The 26,875-nt window shown below is 43.4% G+C and overlaps 1 protein-coding gene and 1 long non-coding RNA gene across 3 annotated transcripts in view; one reads left to right on the top strand and one right to left on the bottom strand.

Annotated features, from left to right (window-relative positions):
• LOC139048622 (uncharacterized) overlaps positions 1-26,875 on the top strand; it is a 171,205-nt gene that overhangs the window by 112,308 nt on the left and 32,022 nt on the right. For both annotated transcript variants that reach the window (XM_070523072.1, XM_070523071.1), the window contains exons 5-6: positions 12,322-12,534; positions 19,897-20,000. In XM_070523072.1, coding sequence (XP_070379173.1) covers positions 12,322-12,534; positions 19,897-20,000 — 317 coding nt within the window. The remainder of the gene's footprint in view (positions 1-12,321; positions 12,535-19,896; positions 20,001-26,875) is intronic.
• LOC139048623 (uncharacterized) lies at positions 2,975-12,016 on the bottom strand. The gene is made up of 2 exons (XR_011507831.1): positions 11,566-12,016; positions 2,975-3,277 (listed from the first exon to the last, which is right to left on the bottom strand). It is a non-coding gene; the product is annotated as an uncharacterized lncRNA (long non-coding RNA).

Here is a 26,875-nt window from a genome sequence, read left to right as displayed (position 1 = left end):
ATGGTGATACCGGTGCTGAATGCTGGTGATACTGCAGCGTCGGTATCGGAGGTGGTGGTCGACGGACAACATCTGCGTAGCTTGGCTGCCACGTCTGGGAATTTGGCTCGGGGGTTGCAAACGCTTGCTTTCAGCCACCGACTCAGCTGTGCATTCATTTGGCGTGGCAGTAAGCTTCTTAATTTTTTCCTGAACAATTTCGCGTATCATCCGGCGCAAGGAACTCTTGTGTGTGGCCGTCACTGCTGCGGCGCTTGCTGGTTCAGTGCTGGTCAGGTGATCATACTGGCGGCTGCCTAGGTGTAAGTGCGCTCTATGGCCGTCGATTCTTCATTACATTCATCGATGCTTGTCGGCGGGTTCCGTACAAGACCGGCAAACAGCTGCTCCTTTACGCCGCGCATGAGGTGGCTGAGTTTTTTTGCCTCGGACATATCCGGGTCTGCACGACGATAAAGACGAGTCATGTCCTCAGCGAACATGGCAACAGTTTCATTCGGCTTTTGAATCTGTGATTCGAGAAGACGCTGCGCGTAGTATCGCTTTTCGTGGCTCCCGAACGTACGGAGGAATGGGCGGCTGAACTCATCCCAACTTAGATAGATTCCCTCGCGATTTACGAACCATGCGCGGACTCCGTCTTCAAGAGAGAAATACACATGGGATAGCTTCTATCCTGCATGCCACTCATCATACTTGGCTACGCGCTCGTATTCCTCGACCCAGTCCTCTGCATCCTCGTAGGCATTGCCGTGGAAGCTCACAGAAGATCGAGTAGTCAAAAGAGTCACCTGTGCAGGGCCTGGGTCTGTCATGGCTTGGGTACTGGTGGTAACAAGCAGACTTCCTAGTAGGGAACCAAATTATGGGCTTAGGCCTAGTAGGCGATGGCTGGCGCGATGAACGGGTGTTTCGACGCGCGGAAAATGTCCTGGGTTTGATGTGGGGCTGTTGACAGGTGTCCCAGACATTTACCCAGTGCCTCCACCAGTGTCACAATTCACAAGCAGCAGGAACTGATAACAACGGCAGGACGCTTTAATTGCAGGCCTACTGAAAAACGATCGCGCAGGGAACTCTTCTTCTACCGCAATACGCGAGAGCTTCGTCTTCCTTTACGTGCCGCGTACCGGATGTGGCAATATTATAAGGTACAGTGTAACTAATACTATAAATACATAAGGTACATTGGACCCTGGAAAAAGTTAAAATTTAGAGGTTACGCCGTAACCATCAGTTCTTTATACGCAAATGTAACTTCTAATAGACGTTTTAAATTTAGGGTTTAGTTCAGCTACTTATATGGATCTTTTTGTTTTTGATTGCACTCTATTTTTATAGCCAACCTAGAAAATTTACAATTTCCTACTTCAAGAGATTTTGCATCTTGGATCGGGCTGGTATTGTGATACCTGCCAGTTACCTTATTTCTTCTCACCTCAGATTGTTATGCAGATATTGAAATTGTGGGACTAAAGAGATTTTCATTCTCAATGCATGTCATTAAAACTATGAAAAAGAGCATGTGATTTGCTCGAATTGGTATTCTACCCACACATGTTTTTCTCTCAGTGTCATAATTCAAACTTCAGAATAAGAATCTCAAGTGAGAAGAAATCAGAGGCAGCTAGCAGGCATCAGAACGTTGGCCCAACTCGAGATCCTAGATACGCCAAACACATTTGTAATCAGCGAAGAACACTTCTAAAAGCATTGGGATGTGTACTCAACGGCTATCAATAACCGCAACAGTTGACACATGCTCTAGGTTAGCAATAAAATTATCCCTCATTCAAAATAAAAACATCTGCATAAGTAGGTCAAGTAAACCCTCAATTTTTAAACCCTCAAAAGCCGCCCGTGTTGTCTTTATTTGTCTTACTTTTGTGTGTGTGTTCAATTGCGGCAAAAAAACGTATTTTCCTCAATTTAACATATACTTTGGGTACAGTCCCTGCTGGACCAGCAGTATAGCTCAGCTGTAGGTATCAAACATATACTACCTCTGAGCTAGTATCCCTCCAAAATATGTGGAACCCAAAAATACCTCAAGCTCCTGCAGTCTTACTTGTGCACAAAAGCCATTATTTAGTAAAAATCCATTCTCTTACAGGCACAAACATATTTGAGCTATAAATACACACTCAACGAAGAAAAACATTTGTGGCAGCAACATCTTTGTAGGTATTGTAGTTCAAGTACAATAATTTAGGGAAGGTGAGACTTTATTGCAAAATGCTGCTGACAATAACATGGTAACAACAAGTTGTTTTAATGTATCTAAAGGCAATACCATTATTTCGCTTGCTAACTATCCGCCTGAAAATTAGTAATAAGCTGTTCTGTTAAATATTTTGCGAATGTTCTCGAAAAATAAGTTCTCAGATACAAAATTCTTTATTATAAGTACTTTGTTTAACAAGACCTAATACAAAATATACCATCCTTGATGCCTCCCTTGCGCTGTCATCACACTACAACTGTGTGAAAGGACGAAAACATAACAAATTTGATGCTGCATAATAACAATTGCAATACTATTTCTGCACAGACGTATAAATCTACTGATCTGCTAGCACTGAGCAAGGAAGAGCAAATAGTACGAATTATTTGTTTGCAAATAAGAACCATCAGCGTGGGTCAATGAAATGAATAAACTTTCTATAAGAAATTCTGAAACTTATAAATACGCAAGCAAAACAACATTAAGCAGCCTTCATTACAAGTGAGAGAAATATATGACTTGAGCAAGTAAATGCACCGCTTGCGACTAGAAGTGATCAGTGTATGAAGTCCACAAATAACTGCTTAGGGGTTCTGACTCTCCCAGCTTTGGAGGTAACCAACACCATTGAATTAAATCACATATGTTGTTCTTTCTGTCGCTTCACAGTTGCTAAGAAACTTGGAAAGCAGCGAGAACAGCAACACTCCCTAGATGACATTTTCCTTCCTTAGGAGCGCAAGGAGATGCTTCAGAAGGGCAAAAACCGTATTTTACTGTTTAGACAGGTGTGCTCTAGGGCTCAGTGTTTTACTACATTGTCTCCTGGCAGCACAACTTTTTTGCACGAGAGCGTGCGCTTGGTAAAACGCAAATATGTATTCTAGGATGTTAATATAATACGTCACAAGACACAAAAAGAGTGTCCGGTGTAATCCAGGTGTGGAGAGAGTGATAACAGCGGCTTGACTGCCAGCAAAAGATGCAGATCTTGTCAGCAGCACAGTAAACGCTCGGTGCTGCTACTTGAAGCTCATCAAATGGCAATTCCAACTGGAAAAAAAATACAGATGACATAAACCACTGCCCAAAATTTATCCATGTACTTCATAGCATGGCATGCATGTCGCATTTGCCCACGTAATTAAATAAACGCATGCAACAAAAAGGGCAAAGGGAGATAAGTGAGCTAGGAATGCCGGTGTAAACCAGACAAGTGTGTTACACACAATAAGCAAACATTGACTGTGCTTATTATGTTGGATTTCGTGCTACACTGACAACACCTCTAATGTAATGCTCAAAACTGTCGTAAAGTCACAATTTTTGTCACGGAAACTCCCAACGGGGTGTGTCGAAATCTTGTGCCATCAATGAAATCCCTGAGGAGGTCACTTCTTAAGATGTCCAATTTGGACTTGAAGCAACGAAAACATGTCGATGGTGCAGCACATATTCAAGCAGGCTTTTAAGAGGACTAATATAGCGTTTACTCCCGCACTGAAGGATTGCCCCTACTGGAGCCATATTGTCACGTGGTGGTGACATTGAAGAACTCAGTAGCAATACTGTGAAGGACAAAAGTAACATTTATTGGGCGAACCTGTGCCCACAAAAACAGGGTACACTTATATCACAACGATAGCGGCGAAACCGGTCGGCGATCGTCGAAAATCTGATCAGCGGGTCAAGCGCGTCGGCTTTTATAGATCAGTCATCGAATTATTTATTTATTATTTATTTATTCCGTACTGCCAGCCTGCTTTAGAGGCCCTAGGCAGGAGTGGGACATACATAAAGGCTTTAAGAGTCAATAACATGTGAAACACACGAAATAAAAAAAAAGAGAAAAAAAGCTGGAAACAAGCAAAGCGTCATCTTGGTACAATGCAAAAGAAACAACAATAAAAAGGAAGGAAGATATCAAAGAATTCTGCAATACAGCACATGTTTGCACAATGGCTTATACAAACACACACAAAAAGAAATTGACGGTGCCCTTAACATGATATAATCTATAGTGTACGGATTAGGATAGAAATCGTGGGAAACGTTTCGGTTCATAGATTAATGAGTGCGTGCATGAAGGACGATATGGTGGAGCTTTGAAGAACGTTTTCAGGCAGGGCGTTCCAGTCATGGATGGTTCGGGGGAAAAAGGACTGCTGAAATAATGTGGTATGGTGCGAATACTCGTCTAACCTGAATGAATGTGATGAACGCGTTGGGCGCCGGCTACAAGGGGTAATATACAATTTTTTATCTAATTTTACATGTTCCCGATGAATTAAATATAACATTTTGAGCCTGTCTCGATACCGTCTTGCCTCTAGGGTTTCCAGGTTCGCCTGCTGTAAAAGAGCGCTAGCTGATGTATCACGGCGGTAGGAATTAAAAATAAACCTGACTGATTTCCGCTGTATCATTTCAATCATATTTATGCTTACTTGTGTGTAAGGATCCCAGACAGGAGTAGCGTACTCTAACAATGGTCTGATGAAAGTCTTGTATGCTAATAATTTTATATTACATGTAGATTTAGCCAAGGTTCTCCTCAGGTATCCGAGCTTATTCATGGCTTTCTTTTTAATGTGAGCTACATGACTATTCCACCTAAGGTCCGACGTAATTACTAAACCAAGGTATTTATATTCTGTAACAGAGGATAAGTTATGGCCATTAATGCTGTACACAAAGGGTAACGGCTTCTTTTTGCGTGTAATGATCATTGATACTGTTTTTGTTAGATTAATGTTCATTTGCCACTCTAAGCACCAAGTCGCTATTGCTGTTAAAGATGAATTTAGGATCGTCTGATCTGCCTCGCTGTGAATTTCATGATAAAGTACGCAGTCATCTGCGAACAGTCGAATTTTAGCTGGTATATTATTCACTATATCATTGATAAAAACTAGAAAGAACAGAGGGCCCAAGACTGATCCCTGTGGAATTCCAGATTGTACATCGGATAAGTCTGATTTCGCATCATCAACAACAACAGTCTGTCGCCTGCCCGTAAGATACGCCTCAATCCAGTGAAGTAGTGGCTCGTTTTTGAGAATAGGTTTTAACTTTGATAACAACTTCTGGTGGGACACACGGTCGAAAGCTTTCTCAAAATCTAAGAATATCATGTCAATTTGGCCTTGGCCGTCTAGTGCTGCCGCGATTTCATGCACTGTTTCTAATAGTTGTGTTACAGTGGATTTCCCACGACGGAAGCCGTGTTGTCGTGGGTCACAGAAGCCATTACTTTCTATGAAGACTGAGATGTGCCTAAATATTATGTGTTCCATCACTTTTGATGAAGTGCAAAGTAGAGAGATAGGACGGTAAGATTGGAGTAATGAATGGAGTAATGAATGGAATTGGAGAATGAATCCAGATTAACCGCTGGGACCCGCGTGTCTTCCACAAAGTTCTACACTATTCACGTCGCGCATAGATGCAATCAGATTACGCAAGTTACGGTGAAAGACAGTGGACGTAACCATCGATAACATTCCAGAAACTTCTTTTACATGCAGGCGCGTCCTGCGCTGTGCGATATCATTTGTTAGGCGGCGAAACATGGTCGCCCGATGAAGATAAGTACACGTGTCAATATATTGTCACGAGCCTTCAGATGTACTCTTGGCGCTTTAATAAACCGTAGAGCAGCTTGCTCTTAGAAAGTGCGTCCGTCGGTTTGGTTTGGGGCCTGTAGTTATAGCACAACCCACTATGGGGGATTGGCCAAGAATCGGGCGGCAGTGGGTTGAAAAAGAATAAATGCCTAAATGGAACTTCTTTAACTGAAAATGAGATATTAAATGAATTCTAATCGTTAATAGTAATTTTCATGCTATAGTTCCTTAAAATTAGAAGTTAATATTTTTGTTTCTTGTTGTGGAAAATAAAACAGTAAAATTAGCATGGAAGTCTCCTTGTTTCCATTATAAAATTATATATGACATCACATACGTTCTTATTACAGTGTCCTAGTGCCGACGCCCTCAGAGACAGAATTATAGGTAGCGTAATGGCTAAACCAAGTTGGCGGAAGGGACCTTCTAGAAGTCGTTTTCTGTGCACGCTGAGCTTACGACACTCAATAAAGAAATGATCCATAGTTTCGGGTTCATTGCAGTAAAAACATTTAGGGAGAAGGTGTCAAACCATACTTATGGGAATAGAAATTAAGCCGTGGTATTCGGCAACGCATACGCGTAAATGAAACTTCAAATTTTGTTGTTGCACACCATCCGCTGTGCCAAAAAAATCTAAGGTGTTGAAAATCGGCGTTATCTAATACGCATGATTTCGCATGTTCTTCTTGAATGGAAAAATTTTTTAATCTTGCAGAAGTGACGTATGCCGAAGGTTTTAGGATCCTCAGTACCGGGCCTTTAAGAGATGCCGCTGCTAGTGCGTCTGCTGACTCGTTTAAAGTGAGCCTCACGTGCCCTGGCACCCATAGCAGGTGGATGAGGCGTAAATGTAGGTGAACCAATGAATGAAATTCTCGGAGAATGATACTTGAATTGGGCACAGCTAAAGCGGAGCAAACAGACAAGGAATCGGTTAAGATTACGGCTGAAAAAATAGATGTGGGAATTATCCGTAGAGCTAGGATGATCGCCAATAACTCTGCTTGAAATATTGGCGTAAAGTCGGGTAGTTAATGAGAGAAAGACCAAGTTAATGAGGCCGAAAAAATGCCCACTCCGGCCTTCTGCTCACTGACAGAAGCATCTGTGGCTATTACTGCATTTATTTGGAGCTTTTCAAGGTGGTTATCTAACAAATCTTTTAGGTATCGAATAGGTAGGAGCTTAGCGTTATTGGGAAATATATCGCCAAATTCAACACTTACTTTCGAAGTAGGTAAATTTTGAAAAGCCACATCACGGATTGATATTTGTAATGGCTCTAATAGCTTCTGCACAAGAACTACGTGAGGAAAATGCCGTCTGGACCATTGATTCTCAAAGAATGCAGTTGGTTCTCGAGAAAAAATATAGTAGGAGCGTCTCTGGGAAGAAGCATAGATGTTTAGAAATGTTTGGACTGTCAGTATACGAAATCGAGTTTGAAGAAAAGGCAGGTGAGTTTCATGATATAAAATATTATTGGCTACAAATTTTGGAAGGCCGAGACACAGACGTAGTGATTCGCGTTCTAAAAGAACCAGAGGAGGTAACTTATACGTAGGACTTCCTGACAACAACACGCATCCAAACTCTAGAATGGGGTGGACATACAATAAATCATCAGCAAGGTCTCCCTGCGCCAAAACGACTGCTCCCGATTCCAAAACGACTGCTGCAGACTTTTCGTAATAACCCAACAGCGCGTGCTCCCTTAGATGCGATGTATTCTATGTGTGTCTGCCAATTAAGCTTTTCCGTGTAAATCATTCCCAGATATTTTAAAGAAAGTACCTGCGGAATAATCTCCTGGCCTTATGACAGTGTTATTCGGATAGGAAAAGGTAAGGGAAAGACAATGATCGCACTTTTGTTGACATTTAGCGGCATTTGTATTACTTTTAGCCAAATTTCAATCTGATACAAATACGACTGCAAAGTTTTATATAAGCTATGTATATGATTCGATACCGTGAAGAATGCGATATCATCAGCGTATACGTATACCTGTACGTCATGATGTGCCGGTATGTGATTTAGTAAAATATTGAATAATACTGGGGAAAGTACTGAACCTTGAGGAACGCCCCTTGTCTGTTAGTAACTTTTAGAAAAAACACCGTTTTGATAGCAATAAAATGTTCGTCCACTTAGAAAATTTTGAATCCATACTATTATGTACTGTGGAAGATTCACACTATTGAGTCTGTTGATTAAAGTACTGTGGTCGACACTATCATACGCCTTCGCAATGTCTAATGTCACTAGGGCCGCGTGCTGATTGTTGCGGTGAGCGAGTTGAATTCTACTCTCCAAGTCAACATGAGCGCACCAAATTGAGCAGCCTGGCCTGAATCCTATTTGAGAATCACTTAATATTGATTCTCGCCTATCCAGATTTCTCTGACCTCAAATCTTGTAAAGTTATTCGAGAGAGTTCTTTATGTGACCATAAAGAACTCTCTCGAATAACTTTACAAGATATGAGGTCAGAGAAATAGGTCTAATGTTGTCTATTGAGTACCCATCGCCTGGCTTTCTAAGTAGTGGAATTATTTTGGCAACCTTCCAATCTGGATGAATTCATGCATTCTTAATCGAGTAATTTATAAAATTAAGCAAATCCTGGGGAGAAAATTCGAATAATAATTTTATCATTGCTGTAGTTATGCCATCAGGACCTGGGGCTGAAGCTGGCAGCATCTTTACCTCTCTTATTAATTCTTCTAATGTGACCGTTATGTACTCATTAGCTGGTTCAGGTGCCGGTATATGATAGGGACGAAGTGATGTGAATCGACGCTCTCAGCCTTCTGCAATATCCTCCAGTGACTGCACTAATTCAGTGGAAGTTAAGCTAACTGGCTCCACATTTATTGGGGCTGAAAAAAATCTTTTTAGACCATAGAAACCGAAATAGGGCTTTTTTATTACTAGACTGCGATAGGTAACTGTAATGTTTGGTATTTTAATTTTCCTTAGCTTTGTCAACTGTTTGCCTGAATGTAGCTGCAGCAAACTTATAGTCATTCCAATTACGTGGACATTGATTACAAAGTAACTTTCTCCAGGCTGCCTTTCTTCTTCTATATTCGCGTGCACAGTCCGGATTCCAACATGGCGAATAAGTACCGCCTTTAGTTGACTGCATACTGAACTTGCATTTTTTATAACTGTCACTTAGCACTTGACTCAAATTAACTACCTTAACTTCATCATTTACGCCAACCTGTTTTTCTAAAGCTGATCGCAGAGAAATTTGAAATTTACTATAGTTAACATAGGTTCTTACATGCTTTTCAACCAAATTAATTGGGCGCGTTATTTCAAAAGTTATTGGAAGATGGTCGCTATTTGTGGCCGAGGTAGTAGCAGACCAGGAGGAGATTACACAGCCCGAACTGGAAAAATTTAGGTCTAACACCGAACGCGATTTGCCGGATACATAGGTTGGGGTTCTCGAATTTACGCAATTAAGGTTATTTGACGAAACCCAGTCTAACAATCGTTTACCACAGGGGTCGGACCGATAACCCCATGATACGTGGTGAGAATTAAAATCACCAGCTATGATTATATCATTTCTGCATGCTGCAACCGCAGCATCAAGAGAGCCTGTATTGCGGACTTCTGTAGGGAAATAAGCATTGATTATCGAAAATGGAGCGCATCCAGGAAGTGTTACATCCAATGCTAGAATCTCACTTTCAGTGGAGAATGACTGGTGATTAATTTTAGCTCTATGACAAATTTTTGTTGAGATGAAAAATGCTAATTCCCCTCTGCGAGAAGGACAATCTAGACGAAAACTGCGATAATTCTTTAAATGATAACTCTTTTCTGTGGATAACCAAGTTTCCTGCAGAATAATCAAATCAGGAGATAGATCTTCACAGAGATATAAGAGATCAGCGGCTTCAGCAGAAATGGAACGACAGTTCCACTGCAGCACTTTCAAGCTTCCTATGTTGACGATATTCTGGCAGTATTAACTGCCGTTTGTAGAATGTTATCCTTTAGGAAATCATCCTTTGATAAGCTCTTATTTTCACTCTATTTAGCTTTTAGTTTGTGGAGGGTAGTAGCTCTCGGGGAGTAAGGAGAAGCACGACGTTTACATGTTCTAGCATCCAAATCCATGTTCTCCATGGTGTCTGAACCGGATTCATGACTGTGAAAGCCCTCATGTTCTACATGAGTTGCGGGAGCTTCGGAGGCATCAGTACTGCGAGGTGAGGCCTCTGCCGATACGTGTTTCTCTATGTTCTCATCGGAGTCTGTGATTTCAGAAGCAACACTTGGACGTGCAGTAACATGGAAAAGTTGCGACAACTGAGAGGTGATAACTTGTCTAACGGTCTCTGAAAAATTCGTCAATAAACTATCAAGGGCTTTTTCCATAGCTTTCTCAACGGCAGCAGCTACAATATCACCAAGAGATGCATCCATTGCTTTGGAGTGACGAGCAGCAGCTTCAGCATAGCCACATGATTTCTGTAATGAGAGTGCACGAGCTTCACGACGCGAACACCGTTTCCGTTCTATAGTTTCTAGCATTTCGAGCTCTTGGTCTCTCGCAGGGCATTGCGCACAGTCCGCAGGGTGGGAACCTTCACACAAACAGCATCGTTCGCTGGGACGATTGGTTTCTCCCGATCGGTTGGTTAGCGCTCTAGCTAAGTCGTTCGCCCTTTTGTTGCCCTCCAGTCTCGCGTGGCCGAGCGTGCACGTTATTCGATGGGATTCTCCCAGGCTCGGATCTCAGCTGCCAGCAGCGCTGCTCGCCCGTTGATAAAGTTGCCGCAGGCTTGGTGCGAGTCGAAAACGATATGAACTTCCCTGTCTACGTTTTCGCACAAATTGTACAAGGCAATTTCAGCGCGATAGCGTTAAGGGCCCTGTGTCGCAGAAAATCCCGGGTTGGCGTCGGCGGAGTTGTCCCTGAGCAAACATTTCCGGATAGATTTCAGTATATGTATATGCCACGTCTTCCTATATGGCATGCGGTATATGCGGGTTATATAACCACACTATTCTATCACTAAAGTTGCTCTGACCAAGTCTAAAATTTTTGACAGAGTGATTCCTCGGCATTTGGGAATGACAGCCAACAAACAAATGTGGCGAAACAAAACACTGGCAGCGCATGCCTTTTCTGTTAAATCTTATCAGATTTATATGTTGAAAATGCGAAACAATAATAAAAATTTGAAAATGATGTAATTTTTTGGCGCGGCTGTGCACAACCTTCGGGATCCGCCCATGGAAGAGGCCGCGTTTCTACCAGAAAGCTCGCCTTCGTGCCTAGCGTTCCCCGCTAGCGTTTTCCAGTAAACATTACTGTTACATGACCTGCAGTTGCCGGGATGCGTGAAGAGGAGTCAGGGATCTTCGACATTTTGACGCGAAGCTTAAGCGGCCTCCAAGGTTCTTGTCATTTTTTTGCCCAATTTCACGTATGAATGCCAAATAAATAAACAATGAAACCAAAAGTGTATCTGCGTGGCGGTTAAGGACGTTCGTTACTAGCGGTTGTTTTAGGACGAGAAAGGATGGGAAAGACGCACGAGTAGGCAAAAAAAAATATCTTTCACACAAACCATGGGGAAAGGAGAGGAAAAACAAAATAGTATCACAAATCGAGCTGCACGGGAGAGGCAGACGCAACGCTCAGATCAGAGAGAGACAGGGAGTTAAAATGAAAAACAGTACCACACCAACATTCGGCAGGCCTAAAGTTCCATAGACCGTAAACGTCGTCTCACAGTTTTCGCGGGTCGTGACAGCTTGCGCGTCGTTGTTGCGGTACGGTCGTCGAAGCGACCCGAGATAGAGATGGCACGGTCTCTGTGGCTGGAACCGTCGCCGGCACACGGCTGCGCTACTCCATGCGGCAGCTGCCTACATTGAGGACACCACTGCGAATTCACGAGGACCGTGACCCAGGGATGAACCACGCAGACAGCAACTCGGTAGGCCTCGACCAAGAACGGGCCTCAGCGACTGCGTCCTGGCAGGAGCCGCTCAGCAGCCCCGAAACAGGCCTCCGCAGCCAGGCAGGCGCACGCTGGTCACACGAGCGCAGCAGGAACGGCACAGGCGCTCTTCTTTCCTAGCCGCTCACTCGTCTGGCAGCCACCATGGCTTCGCTGCTCGAGCTCCACCGGGCACGTTTTCCACGTAGCACTTCTTTCTTTTTTCCGTCCACTTCCCGTGCTACCTTCCCTCAGCTAGTCTTCTCCGCTTCGGTTTCAATTTTCCTTAATCTCGCAAATCCACTTAGTCCAAAAATTGCACCATTTAAGTAAAAATAAAAGAATATAAAAATTCCTTTTGTGTCCTTTCTCCACAGTCATAAAATACATTAAAGACATCTCGCTGTCTTCCTTCGGTGTCTTTGGCTGGATCTTTTTTACTGATCGTACGTGTTGTTGAGGATAATGTGTGCTGGTCCGTCACTGTTCCCAGCGCAAGCCAGTGCGGCGTCCCCCGGTGCCCATCGACGCCACGCTGCCCTTTCCTGCGCCCTCGGTGGGCGTGCTGGGGCCCGTGCTCCCACCGCTGCAACAGGAGGCGTCGTTCCCAATGTGCGGAGCCCGAAATGCGTTCGGCATCCACGGCCGCGTGAAGAGTCTCCACTACCCGGAGAGCGGTGCAGACTTCGCCGAGTTCCCCTGGCATGTGGGTACATTTTTAATGCGATTAGCATTCTTTGCCTACTTCAGCCATATTGAGAATTTCTATCTGTCTGTGCGTCCGTCTATGCAGCGATGTGCTCAGGGAAGGATTTCTTAGTCGAATGAATCGCTGAAGTGTGCTACCTTTTTGTGGGGTTTGGGCTTTGCATGACATGATGCGGGTTACATAACTTTAGAAAAACTTTGGCGAGCTAACACAAACGCTCAGTTTCCACAGCACCGCGTTTGACACGGACGACGTAAGAACACGTCCTTGTCGAAAGTGGTGCTTAGAAAATGGATCGGTACAAGTACAATTTGCAATCTTAGCACACACAAACTCTTACGCACATCAAGAAATAACGTTGTCTTTAATGCACACGATACATACGGCACACGTATCTTAAGCCAACCTAGCCTATTTGGAAAGCGTAACGTACGTACTGTCTACGTATGCTAAGAAATAGCATTTCTAAACACGGCAGAACCCGTGACTCCCGCTTCAATGCGAATTGATGGGAGCGCTCTCGCTATTGTTGATCGTCAGCGAATGGTGTAATACGGAAATCGAACAGTGCAAAAGACGGACGAAGAAGCAGACATAGGGCTTCGCTCCGTCCCGTGTTTTTCTCAATTCCATTTCTGTTTAAACGTGCAACATCCAGCCGAGATCAATATGTTGCTGCATGATGAGATAAGATTTCGCTTCCTCTGAAGTCTCCTGAAACAATATCGAAGCGAGAGTAGTGCATCCCATTTGTGAAGTCCTTCGACGGCCGTTGCGTCCGTAAGGCTGGCCACATGCGCCGGGTTTGAAACGACATAATGGTTGCCAAAGTTGGTGCTAATGTGAAGCTTCCCGCAAACGATATTTTTGTTAGCCTGAAGTTTTCCTAAAAGCTGTAATGATGTGAATATGCGTATCTCAGATCAAGTCATTGGATACAGTGAAGCCTCCTTGCTTGTCACGGGGCGCCAGATGGTGCTCTCCCTGCTAACGAGTTTGGTTATGGGAATTCATCGTTTGTTTTCTGTCCTTTCTTTGTTGTTTTTTATTTTTAACATAAGCAGGATTAAGCAATATGACAAGAGCTTGGTGGCGCAGCCCACCAGCCCGTTCCAAAGGAGACGCTCATAGCATCCATCCATCCATCCATCCATCCATCCATCCATTTACGAGGTACCGTTTTGTGACACTAACGTACAAAGAGCGGTTGTGACCGCAAATGAGGCTATATAAAAAGTGAGCCTAGAGAAAGCTTTCGAGGTTTTAGAAGTAAACAGGGAAGTGAGAAGGTATCGTGGTTTTCAACGAGTGGGGATCCACTTTGATCACATGCTTGAACAAGAAATGGCTGGCAACTTGCTGGTCACGCGTTTGCTTTTTCGGAGAACCCACAGGTGCTCAAGAGCCCAGGGTAGGTAGCAATAAAGAAGGACCCCTAGGGCAACCTGCGACTAGCATCATCCTCCATAACTAAAAACGAGCAAAGGAGAAAGAAGAGATCACCGTGTAATAGGCTACATAAGCATGCAGGATATCAGAAGGAAAAAAGAATGCTAAGAGATTCCGGAGAAGTTAAATCGAAAACAGACAGGTGTGTATGCTGTTACAGAAACGCTCCTTATAGACATAGAAGAGCCCACAAAGACTGAGAATTACTTTTGGGAAGGGTGAAACAGAACTAAATCGGAATAAATTGAGGGGGAGTCGGAATGCTCATAGACAAGGGATCCAAATGGAAAAGAGTAGATTGAAAGGCGGCCAGAAAACTTGGCTGGGCGTGAAGTATTTATGTACGGGAGAAAGTGCAAAGAAAAGAACCAGGGGTTACTGGAATATCTCAGTGCTGATATTAAGGGTTTAGGGAATGATGACGAAATTATCCTATCAGGCGGCATGAATGCTCACATACAGGATCTAGACTGTTACACCGGCAACAACGGTAAGTTAATGCTAGATCTCTGTGAGCAACGTAACCTCGTTATCGTAAATACGGGGCCCAGCTGGGGTAGGCAAATCAATGGGAAATCAGGAATAGACAAAGGGCGATTGATTACTGTCTGATTACAGAAGGTATTTATGATACAATGGGATAAATGGTCATTTACAAGGAAGGGTATAGCAGCATACCATAAACGTATCATATTGAAAATGGCATATGTAGTGGGGAAAGAGAGCAAGGAGCGCAGAATGGCCAGTCCAAATTTGAGCACTGAACAAATAAGTAATATACTCACAAGGGTTGAGGCAAATAGCCAAACAAAAGGTGGGAATATATGCGCATCTAAGTGTAATTACGACGGAAATATGGAAAGAGAAGCAATGTGCTCGTTGGAAAGGAGAAAGGAAACTGAAAGCCTGGTGGAAAATAGAAATACGGGAACCGATCAACGAACGACAGAGAGCATCACGAGGTCTTAGACAGGCAAAAAAAAGCTAAGTTGCCACATGTGGAAGTAGGCAGGTAATGGGAAATATACCGGGAGAAAAAAAATATGTTGTTCAAATACTGCTTCGAGCAAATGGGAAAGATGAAACTGAAAGTCGGTTGTAAGAAATACGTGAGAAAAACAAGGCCACACCTGGAATATTTCTGAACCACGTAACCTTAGTAGGCACAAAGTTTGGAGCACTACAACATATCCTATACGAGGATGGAAACAAAGTGGAAGTGGATACGGCTATAAATTACATCCGAAAAGTAACAGCCGAATCCTTCCAAGACTAGGACGACGTGCTTTTAGAGGAAAAGATGAGCATGGACGAGAACCAGATGGATGGAAAAAGAGCTGGTGCTAACGAATTTCAACTGGAAGAAAGGCGAAGAGAAAATTCCTAATCGCACAGCCAGATGTCTACAGGAGGTTCCCGTTAGGCTGCTTAACGAACTAGGATAAAAAGTGAGGAAGCTCCTTTGAAATAAGTAGACGAATCCTTACAACATAGGCGAATACGAGCCACTTGGCGATAAAGTAGAATGAACTTAATTTGAAAAGGCAAGGAGGAACGACAAAAATCCCTCTATTGACCTTTGACCATTATATCGGTTATTTATGTATTAGCAATTCAGGCGAATAAATTATTTCGGCACATCATTGATCCCCATACACCCCATACTATCAGTATCCCAAACGAAATGGGTGATCTTTTATCAGGCACTGACTACGCTAACGTTTTTACCACAACATTTTCTCCAATTTCCACCATGGAATCCGATATGCCACTTCAAAGCATTTCTGCTCAAGCCATGTCCGAAATGTTTGCCATTAACTTTTCATTTAACGGTATCTGCAGCATAACATAGAACCTCAACATGTCATCGTCTGCTAGCCCTGAGAAAATTACTTCAAAACTCCTAAAATACACTAAAATCATTCCTCCTTTCTTTAATCTTGCTGTTTTTCCAGTCATTAGCCACAGGTAACTTACCAATCGAATAGAAAGTGGGAAAGGTCGTTTCGGTCTACAAATCAGGTAATAGGAACTCACCACTAAACTGCCGCCTGATTTTCATAACACGCACCCCTTGCAAAATCATGGAACATGTCATTTTTTTTCACTTAAGGGACTTTCTCGACTCAAACGATTTTTTTTCATTCATTACAACACGGTTTCCGAAAAGGGAGTGTCATCTGAAATCCAGTTGGACATCTCCATAATCTGCATTAAAACCTCGATACTAATACATAGACTGACACAATCTTCCTCCCTTTCGCAAAAGCCTTTGACAAAGTAGCTCATCAACGCCTGCTTCTAAAACTTTCACAGTTGAATATCCACTCTAACGTTCTAAAATGGATCAAATGATTTCTTAGTAATCGCTCATACTTTGTGCAAATCAATAATAGTGCTTCTAACCCGCTTTCTGTACCATCAGGCATTCCACATGGCTCTGTGCTAGGACCGCTCCTGTTCTTAATATTATATTAATCGTTTACCACTTAATGTCTCCAGTCATACATGCGTATTTGCTGAAGAGTGTGTGGTCTACCATGCCATAACTGACACCAGTGACAATGTATTGCTTCAGAACGACCTTAATCACCACCACCACCACCACCACCACCACCACCGTCATCATCATCATCCTGTTTTATGCCCACTGCAGGACGAAGGCCTCTGCCTGCGATCTCCAATTACCTCTGTCTTGCGCCAACCCATTCCACCTAGCGCCGGCGAATTTCCTAATATCATCGCTCCACCTAGTCTTCTGCCATCTTCGACTGCGTTTCCCTTTTCTTGGTACCCATTCTGTAACCCTAATGTTCCAACGGTTATCTAATGAGCGCATTACCTGACCTGCCCAGCTCCATTTTTTCCTCTTGGTGTCAATTAGAATATCGTCTATACCCGTTTGCTCTCTGATCCAAACCACTCTCTTTCTGTCTCTTAACGTTATGCCAAGCAACTTTCGTTCCATCGTTCTTTGCGCGGAACTTAATGACCTGAATAATATTCAAAATTGGTGTGATTACTGGCTAATGCTACTAAGTCCTTCTGAATGCAAAGTAATATCATTCCCCCTCCGTCAAAATCCTCTCGTATTCTCTTATGTAATAGAAAACAAGCCTATTGAACCAGTTAAATCTTTCCAATACTTAGGCACCCCTATAGCTCAGGACCTGGACTGGTGTTTGCATGTGAATAACGTTACAAAATCTGCTAACAAAAGGTCGGTTTTTTGAACGCCACTTACGGAAAGGTCCTCACCACGTAAAACTACCAGCATACAGATCGTTCATCAGACCTAAACTTGAATAAGCTTCTGCTATTTGGTGCCCGCATGAAATTCACCTTAATAACGCCCTTGAAGGCGTACAGAATTGTGCTGCTAGGTTCATTCACTCAGGATATTCTTACGACATCAGCGTATCATCCTTAAAAGCGGACACCAGTTTACCAACTATTTCATATAGCCGTCGCATCGCCAGCCTATCATTATATCACAAATTTTTTGTACGGTCCGTTCACCATCGCATCATATATTTCACCGCTGGCATAAATATCACGTCGCACGTAAGTGTATCTCGCCCCAAAACGCGCACTCTGACGTTTTCGTCTTGTTTTTTTCCTTGTGTAGTTGTAGACATCGCTGCCATCCCCAGTTCATCTGCACTCACGGAAGAAGTGTAAGCAATTCTCTCACGTTAACTAATACTGTTTTAACTATAGTGGTAATCCCACCCCTTATGTAACACCTCCGTCTGGGGTCTTTAAGGAAATAAATAAATAAAGAAAGAAACAGGAAAAACCATGTCGTTCACCCGCAGGCCCTCAAGTTTCCGTACACAATTGAAAGCTTGCCTCTGGAATCAACTGATACCTATAAATACCTTGGTCTCAGTGTGTCCAACGACTTGATCGCAGGTACGCATGTTCCTGACATCCTTGTGTAGAAAGGGAGAAAGAGAGCGAGGTGAGTCAGTGTAGACCAGCTGGATAATCTGTGCTGGGATACGGGGGTCAACGGAATTAAAGATTATACACAATTACAATGCTAAACATCATTGCAGCTTTTAAAAAAAACTTTAGGGTTCCTAAAATATGATCTGCGGGAAGCTCCCAAACACGTAAAATTACTTGAACGACCTAAACTATTTCCAGAAGAGGGTTGTAGCGCCGAAAAACACAACACACAGCAAGCGAGACAGGACATGCGCAAACTTCCAACTGTTTATTCATCGCGTATGCGAATGAATATAAGGACAAATCAAGATGGGTAGCAAGAACCACACATGAGCGCGATGGTTTTTACAAAAAAGCGGATAAAGATAGGTGAGACACACACGTATCTCACGCCCGTGTATCTAAAAAAAGCAGTTTTATTCTTATAAATGGAGATAGATGGGGCGCTAACACGATCGCTACAGTTTCTTTCAATATAGAAGGCCTCCAACAGCTCACGGGCTGTCTGGTCCTTACTTCTGTTCAAAACCTTTGCGTCTTTCAGCCTTGCCACACACTTAATCTTCATTTCTTACCCGCCGTGGTTGCTCAGTGGCTATGGTGTTGGGCTGCTGAGCACGAGGTCGCGGGATCGAATCCCGGCCACGGCGGGCGCATTTTGATGGGAGCGAAATGCGAAAACACCCGTGTGCTTAGATTTAGGTGCACGTTAAAGAACCCCAGGTGGCCAAAATTTCCGAAGTCCTCCACTACGGCGTGCCTCATAATCAGAAAGTGGTTTTGGCACGTAAAACCCCAAGTATTATTAATCTTCCTTTCTTCTCCGCAGGCTTTACAATGATGCGGCAGTTTAGAACCAGTGCCATTTTGTAAATCGGGATTATGTTCCGCTAATCGGTCGTTTATACAACGGCCGGTTTGTCCGATGTACTTCTTTTCGCATGTGAGAGGTATCTGATATACGACTCCCACGGCTCATTTAACAAGCGCAGCTGGATGTGTCTTTTTATATTCTGTTTTGTTTACCTTGTCGGGTCAGTTTTAACGCACAAGTCAGCCAGTTTCTTTGGGGCGAGAAAAGCCACAGGAACCTTATGTTTTGTCGCTACATGCTTCAAATTGTGCGCTACCTTATGGGTGTACGGGATGACAACCGGTCCACTTTTGCTTTTGGTGACGTCATCTTGGTCGCCCCTTTTTTTTTCTTTTTTCAATTTTTGCAGCAAGGCTTCAGCTACTCCGGTTAAGATCGAGGTTGGAAAGCCTGCTTTTTCCAACTTCCATGTCTAGGTGTGAAAGCTTTCCTCTGCCTTATGGCAACAAGATTTCTCGCTTGCTGTGTGTTTTGTTTTTCGGCGCTACAACCCTCTTCCGAAAACATGCACCAACTAGCCCCCCAACAAGTATTACTCAGTTACCTAAACTAGACACACCTCCGGTATCTGGAATCCACATGAAGCGTATCTCATTGGCACTCTCGAATCGGTCCAAAACCGTGCAGCTCGGTTCGTGCATTCTTCATTCTCATATGGCATCTACGTCTTCCAAAACTCACCCTAGCTGCGTCAGCCCATAGCTTCTCTCTGTCTTTGCCACAATTAATTTTACCCTCGTACTTTTCATCAAGCACCTAACATCCGCACTAAACGACTTGTGGGCCGTTGAAGCGCATAATTTTATTTTCTTGGTGGTTGAGGCGCTTGGAGCGAGGTAGCTTCCGGAGCGCACTTGGAAAACGCCGTAGATGCCTTATTATTGTGGGAGCTAGGCGGCGCAATATTACCTTTAATGAATTTCATTACATCAACGCCATTGCAATCAATCTGCGTTGCAACTGGAATGTGGTTTTGTTTCGTATTAAGGCGACAACATATGCATCGCCCTGGAAAAGTTTGCTTATAGAGGCCAGATTTAATTGTGGCGTTGGCAGCGTAGTGACCGCTGTCTGGCTCGCAGGTGGGCATCATGAAGAAACTGGCGCCGCAGGAGAGTCTGTACGTGTGTGGAGGGACCCTCGTCGCCAGCCAGTGGGTTGCCACGGCAGCCCACTGCCTCAAGAGGTGAGTGCGAGTTTTCTCTGTGTACGGGATATTCGGCTGAACATTGAGGCAGGCCATGTAGGGCCGCATTCAGGCGGGCTGGTGGTTTATTCACAGGAAGCAAGATGGTGCACGCACAAACAGGCGGGTAATTGTGAATGGTCTGAGGCTTCCCTCGTTCGAGCCCTGCTGGTCACTTTCTATGAGCTGTTAGACAACGCAATAGCTAATTCAGGGGCATTCTATCGGTGTGCGTTAAATGCGTTACCATTATGTCGCACCTCTTTGAAATCCCCAATCCATGAGTTAAACCACGTTGACCATTTTGCAATATGTAGTTTAGGAGCTCACTTGACCCCAGCCCAGTGCAACTGACGGTGGTCCAGAGCACACCACCATCAGTTGCACTATACAGGCTGCCTGTTGCAGTTAGCGCAATTCTAGTACATGAGGTCGTGTACTCGATACATGCACAAAAGATTGAAACGGATAATCCAACTAATTAAAAAAACTCATTAATTCCCTTTTGCATTAATTATCGTAGGCGCATATTGCAATTTACAAATTCTAGCCGTGGAGTTCACAAGGCAGATGCACTTGAAACGAATTCTCAGGATGACACCAGTTTCAAGATATTACTTCCTGAATTTTTCGTAGGAATGCATTGGCGTTCCAGTTGCTTGTATTTTTTTAATTTTATTACCTTAAAGACCCCTTGCGGGATATTACATAAGGGATGGGTGGTACAAAAATGCAGGAGGCTGCCCACTATGTTACGTTACAGACAGAACACTCGTTATTTCTTCCACGAAGGCAGATGAGGTGGTGATGACAGCGACGTGGTGGGGAAGGCCGTTCCAGTCTTTAGCTGTACGATGAAAAAATGGTGACGAGCAGGTGACAGTGCGCGCGCTAGGGCGAGCAACATTTAGTGGGTGACCTGTGCGCAGCGATATGCGTGAAGGCGGTAAAATGTAAGGTGCGCGGCGAAGCGAGCTGGTGTAGAATTTATGAAATAATGATAAGCTCGCGATACGGCGATGTTAGGCTAGTGTGTCCAAACCAGACTCTACTTTTAATGGTGATACGCTGATATCATATGAGTAGGTCGAGTGAATGTATCTTACGGCGCGGTTCTGTATGGATTCTAATGCCTTGCTGAGGTAAATCTGGTGAGGATGCCATATGGGTGATGCGTATTCGAGTTTTGGCCTAACCAGTGTTTTATATGCTAGTAGTTTTACCTGTTGAGGAGCACTGCGGATGTAGCGTTTCAGAAATACCAAGGTTTTGTTAGCAGATGATATGATAATAGTTATATGCGAGCCCCAGTTTAAATCATGCGTGATCGTAATACCTAGGTACTTAATAGAGTTTACAGAGTCGATTGGGATGTCATCAATTGTCTAGAGAAAGTCATGACGATTACCGCTGCGGGAAATTGACACAGACTTACATTCATTATTGTTTAGTACCATTAACCAGTGATCACACCAGGCTGTAATGTTGTTCAGGTCATTTTGAAGATAAATGCAGTCATTACTATTAGTGATAGTTCGATACACAACGCAATCATCAGCAAACATGCGAATCTGAGAGGAAACATGTAATGGAAGATCGTTAATGTATATTAGTAACAGGAGGAGACCTAAGACTGAACCTTGGGTTACGGCTGATGTTACGGGAAGAAATTCCGAGTTATTATATTGTTAACACTGACGGACTGTGATCGGTTACTAAGAAACTATTTTATCCATGTTAGTACACTGGGGTGGAATTTCAAGCGAGAAAGTTTTAACAATAAGCGTTGATGAGCTACTTTATCGAACGCCTTTGCAAAGTCAAGGGAAATATCGGTCACGTGTTAGTATCGAGATTTGAGTGTAGGTTATGAAGAAATGTAGCTAAATGTTTGTATTATTGTTTTGCCTCCCCCTTATGTAATACCCCACATGGGGCCCTTAAGGGAATAATAAATGACGATGATGATGATGATGAATTAAGTTTCACATGACAGGCCTTTACGGAAGCCATGTGGCGACGGATGGAAAAAGTTACTTTGTCTAGGAAATTCATTACGTGTGAGTATATGACGTGTTCCATTATTTTGCAAAGGATACAAGTTATTCATATTGGACGATAATTTAAGGGTGAATTACGGTTACCTGATTTGTAGACTAGAACGACTTTGCTCTTTTCTACTCGTTAGGGAGCGTGCTTGGTGATGATAGTGATTGGGAATACAGCAGGGTTAAATACATAGAAGAGGTGTGCTTCGTGTTCTTTAAAAGCTTTGAAGTGATATCGTCAACACCAGCTGATGAAGATAATTTATGATTATGAATGAGTGCGGATATTCCATCTGGTGAAAAAATAATATCCGGATTGGAGCCATGACAGCAACAGGAAAAATAGGAAGAGGCACGTGTGGTTCGGTAGTGAAAACAGATGAAAATGCATCGTTAAGCAGTTTGGCACAGTCAATATCAGGTAAAATTTCACCATCTTTTAAAATTATGACACCAGGGGATGACTGGGGATTGATAACCTGCCAAAATGTTTTTGGGTTACTGTTGAGCATGCGGAGTAGGTCTGAATGAAAAAATGAGTGCTTCTGTTGCCGGATAGCTATCAGGTAGGCGCGTTCAGATGCATAGTATATTTCCCTGGAGCTAGGGCTTGGCCTCAGTTTAGCGGAGCGAAATAGACGTTTCTTTTTGTTTTTCAGTTTTTTTAGTGCGTTCGTTAACCATGGTTTATCGCCATTAGAGCTAAGTAAAATAGTTTGTATAAACTATGCAGCGAGGTTAGTCATCTTATTTTGGAATAGTAACGAATTTTCTTGTATTGAGCGATGTTCAAAACCTAATTCAAATGATTAATAGAATGTGACTAATTCGTTGTTTATCATGGTATAATTCCCTTTTTCGTACACGCGGATTGTTTTCTGATCCGAATGACGTACTATAGGTGAAAATGAGAAAACAGCGTGGATTATTTTGTGATCACTTATTACGCGTAGGTAGCTAAAGGAGGGCATTCTTTCAGGACGAGTTGTTAGTATGAGGTCTAGTATGTTAGCCGAGCCACGAGTTGCACGCGTTTGCTCTGTTATCATCTGGGAGAGGTTAAAATTAAGGCAAATATCTAAGAATTCTCTAGCTCCGGTCATGCTAGTAACTATGATAGAATAATTTGACCAATTGATATGTGGGTAATTGAAATCCCCAAACAGCAAGATGCAAGCGTTTGGGAATTTTTTTTTTAATGGTTCAAGGTGTTATTGAGATGGCGGGGGGAAGTTAGGATTAGTGTTGGGGGGACAATAACAGACGCCAAGAAGCAGTAGCTGCGGATTAGCGCGAATAATTAGCTATAAAACTTCTAGGTCAGTGGCCATATTGACTGTGGAGCATATTATATGTTTTCTTTTACTGCGATAAGAACGCCACCACCCTGAGTACCCTGCCTATCTTTACGAAAAACATTGAAATTTGGTAGTTCACTCAGAACTTCAACCTCAGTGACGTCATTGGTAAGCCAGGTTTCAGTTATTATAAGTAGGTCACTGCCGGACGAAGATACTAGATCGAATACTTGCTCTCTTTTCGGAAGAAAGCTTCTTATGTTAGTAAAAATAACAGAGATTGAAAAAGATTCTCGGGGAGCAGGCAGAGCACGTCGGGATGAATGCTGGTGACAACGCGGTAGCTATAGTTCTTTCACGGAATGGGATGCTGGATCAAAAATGTAGCGTTTTGAACCTATGAATAATGTTTTAAAGTGAAGTGAAAAAGGAACTGATTGGCTTCGTGCAAAAGCGACTAGATGTTTTCGCGCCTTCTGTACCGGCTTAGAAAAATCCTCACCCATGCCGTACGAAGTGTTTTTAAGCTTGCGGCCATTCGACAAGATGGTTTCTTTTGTTTTAAAGAAGGAAAGTTTGACAATGAAGGGCCGGTTACGACCAGGGATGTATCGACCAAGGCGATGCGCTCGCTCGATTTCCCTTGGCTCTAGGGAAACATTTAACTGGTCAGAACACAGCCGAATGACCAGTTCTTCTGACTGAGCAAATCATTCAGATTTCTTAGTATCCGTAATGCCATGAAATATCAAGTTATTGCGCCGAGAGCGATTATCGACATCATCTAGGCGAGCTTCAAGGTTACAAACCCGATGAACCGTCTCAGCGGTGTCGGTTTGCACGGTTCCGAGCTGCTGCCTCAAGGGCTCAATTTGCTAGCAGTTTGCTTCAACGCTTGTTAAACGCCTACTGAGTTCGATCAGGGCGTCATTAGTTGCCGGCAGCTGATGTCTAAGATCCTGGACTTCCGAGAGAAGTTTAGACTGTCCAGAAGATAATTGCTTTAGCTCCTCTAAGACTGCCGCTGTATGGGGTCCAGGATTCAGCTCATTATCGCCTCATTGCAGCAACAGGAAACGCGCAACAGCAAAGCACTCACACGCCATAGAAAACAAACCCTGGGTGCTCGGCAGCTGTACCAAGAGGTAATTGCTCATCCTTTTAGCAAATAAACTGCCTGGTGAACCAACCTGCATGGCGAAGAGGAGCGGGTTAGTGGACATGCTCGAGGAACAGCCGCTGAGCCCACGAAATGAGTCGCAGAGATGCGGAGTATTTATAGCTGCCGTGAAGGCGGCTGTCGATGACGATGGCGCTTGATAGGCTCGGCCGAGGTCCAGGAACAGCGAGGGCAATACAGATTGTATAGTTGCGTTGATTATAGATGCACGAAAGTGCGTTGTAATCGCCGCCGCGTCATCGTTTGCGTGGGGCCATGATGCGCACGCAACAGGCATGCACGAAGGAACGGGGACGGCCGCAACACGAAGAAGCGTCAGGATGATGCCTCGGTGAACACCTGCATGGCGAACAGCAGCGGGTTAGTGGACATGCTAGAGGCACAGCCGTTGAGCCCACCTCGCTTGAATGCCCACCTTGCTTGAGTGCCTAAATCAACGTTTCTTTAAGAAAGTAACTGGAACGCCATTGCATTTCTTTGAAAAGTTAGAAAACTTTATGAGTGAATTTTTGTTAATTAGTTCATTATGCTTTTCAATTTTTTTGTTGAAGTAATGTCCACCTCTTCGAGTACAGGAGCTCATGAACTATAATTGTGCTATCTACCACAGGCAACCTTTAGAAAGTCTGAAAAGTGGTCGCGGAAACACCCTATATATATATATATATATATATATATATATATATATATATATATATATATATATATATATATATATATATATATATATATATATATATATATATATATATATATATATATATATTTTATACAACAGGCGTGACTCCGTACCACTCTTTATAATGAAGCGAGTGTGTCTAATGCCGGATGAAGTAAAGAACGCTTTAGGAGCTATGCACAGGGGGAAGGCAGCTGGGGAGGATCAGCTAACAGCAGATTTGTTGAAGGATGGTGGGCACATTGTTCTAGCAAAACTGGCCACCCTGTGTACTCAATGCCTAATGACCTCGAGAGTACCGGAATATTGGAAGAACGCTAACATAATCCTAATCGATAAGAAAGGGGACGCCAAAGACCTGAAAAATTATAGACGGATCAGCTTAGTGTCCGTTGCCTACAAAGTATTTACTAAGGTAATGGCAAATAGAATGAGGAAAACCTTACACTTCTGTCAACCAAAGGGCCAGGCAGGATTCCGTAAAATAAGGCTACTCAACAATAGATCGTGTTCACACTATCAATCAGGTGATAGAGAAATGTGCCAAATGTAACCAACCCTTATATATAGCTTTCATTGATTACGAAAAAGCATTTGACTGAGTCGAAACCTCAGCAGTCATGGAGGCATTGCGAAATCAGGGGGTAGACGAGCCATATGTAAAAATACTGAAAGATATCTACACGCGCCGTGCACGCCGACGGACGCGTTACTGGTGGCGGCCTTACGCAGAACACGCGGGAGAGGACCCTGGCGCGCGCCGTAGCTTGTTGTGTCGTTGATCGTGCTTCTCTGTCTTATTAACATTTTCAGAGCAAGATAGGCAACACCATTCGCGCGTGTGGGGTGGCCAAAGCTTCAGGGAATGTCGAAGAAGAATTGTTGCATGGTGGGGGGCTTAAATACAGGTGAAGACGTGGCGGCGATACGGTTCTAATCATTCCCGGCAAAGCCTCATCAGCTGGAGCAACGGTAGCAAAAATGGATTGTCGCTTCGAAGGGAAATTTCTTGTTCTGATCCTTTCCTTTGTCTCGTCGGTGTTTTTTCCCACTCAATCATAGCTAGACGCGTGAGCAACGAAGTTCGTCTGCAGTGCAGCATGAGGTTTAAAGGCATTTCCCTAAAGTTCGGAATGTTTTTGCCGCTTGTATTGTTTTCAGCTTCTTTACCGCGTTGGGCTAGCTAGGCAGCACGACTGCACGAGCGCATTGCGTTGTATGTTAAAGCTACTGAAGTTTGCAAGAACTGTAATTGTTGGTTTCATCTGGCGCGGTAAATCCTCGCACCAGCTGTCACGCACTTCATGTTTTTACATCTATTTTATGCGTGGCTTTGCAGGTGTTGAACTGTTGCTAGTTGCTCCATGCATAACTCTTGTCGATTCTTTTGAGCTACGAAGTTTTCACCCTCCCTTGTTTGTAAAGGGTATAAATCACGCTTTGTCGTATCGGAATGATACCAAGGAAGTGCCTCTTTAACAGCTTTATTCTTTTCGACCGAGGGCATCTTAGATTTTGTTTGCGTTTTTAGAAATGCGTTTAGAAAATAGGTAGTTCAGGGCGAGAATTGCTAATAGCTGCTGCATGTGGTGTTTTTGTTCCATTTTTGGCTGAAAAGTTCGCGTCCCGTTTGGGAAGTCATCACACCTCGACGCTGCCTGAGCAAACAT

This window comes from Dermacentor albipictus, chromosome 8 (assembly GCF_038994185.2).
Source record: "Dermacentor albipictus isolate Rhodes 1998 colony chromosome 8, USDA_Dalb.pri_finalv2, whole genome shotgun sequence".
Taxonomy (NCBI): Eukaryota; Metazoa; Arthropoda; class Arachnida; order Ixodida; family Ixodidae; genus Dermacentor; species Dermacentor albipictus.
The sequence above is the reverse complement of the archived record's forward strand: the minus strand, read 5'-3'. Positions and strand labels throughout refer to the sequence as shown.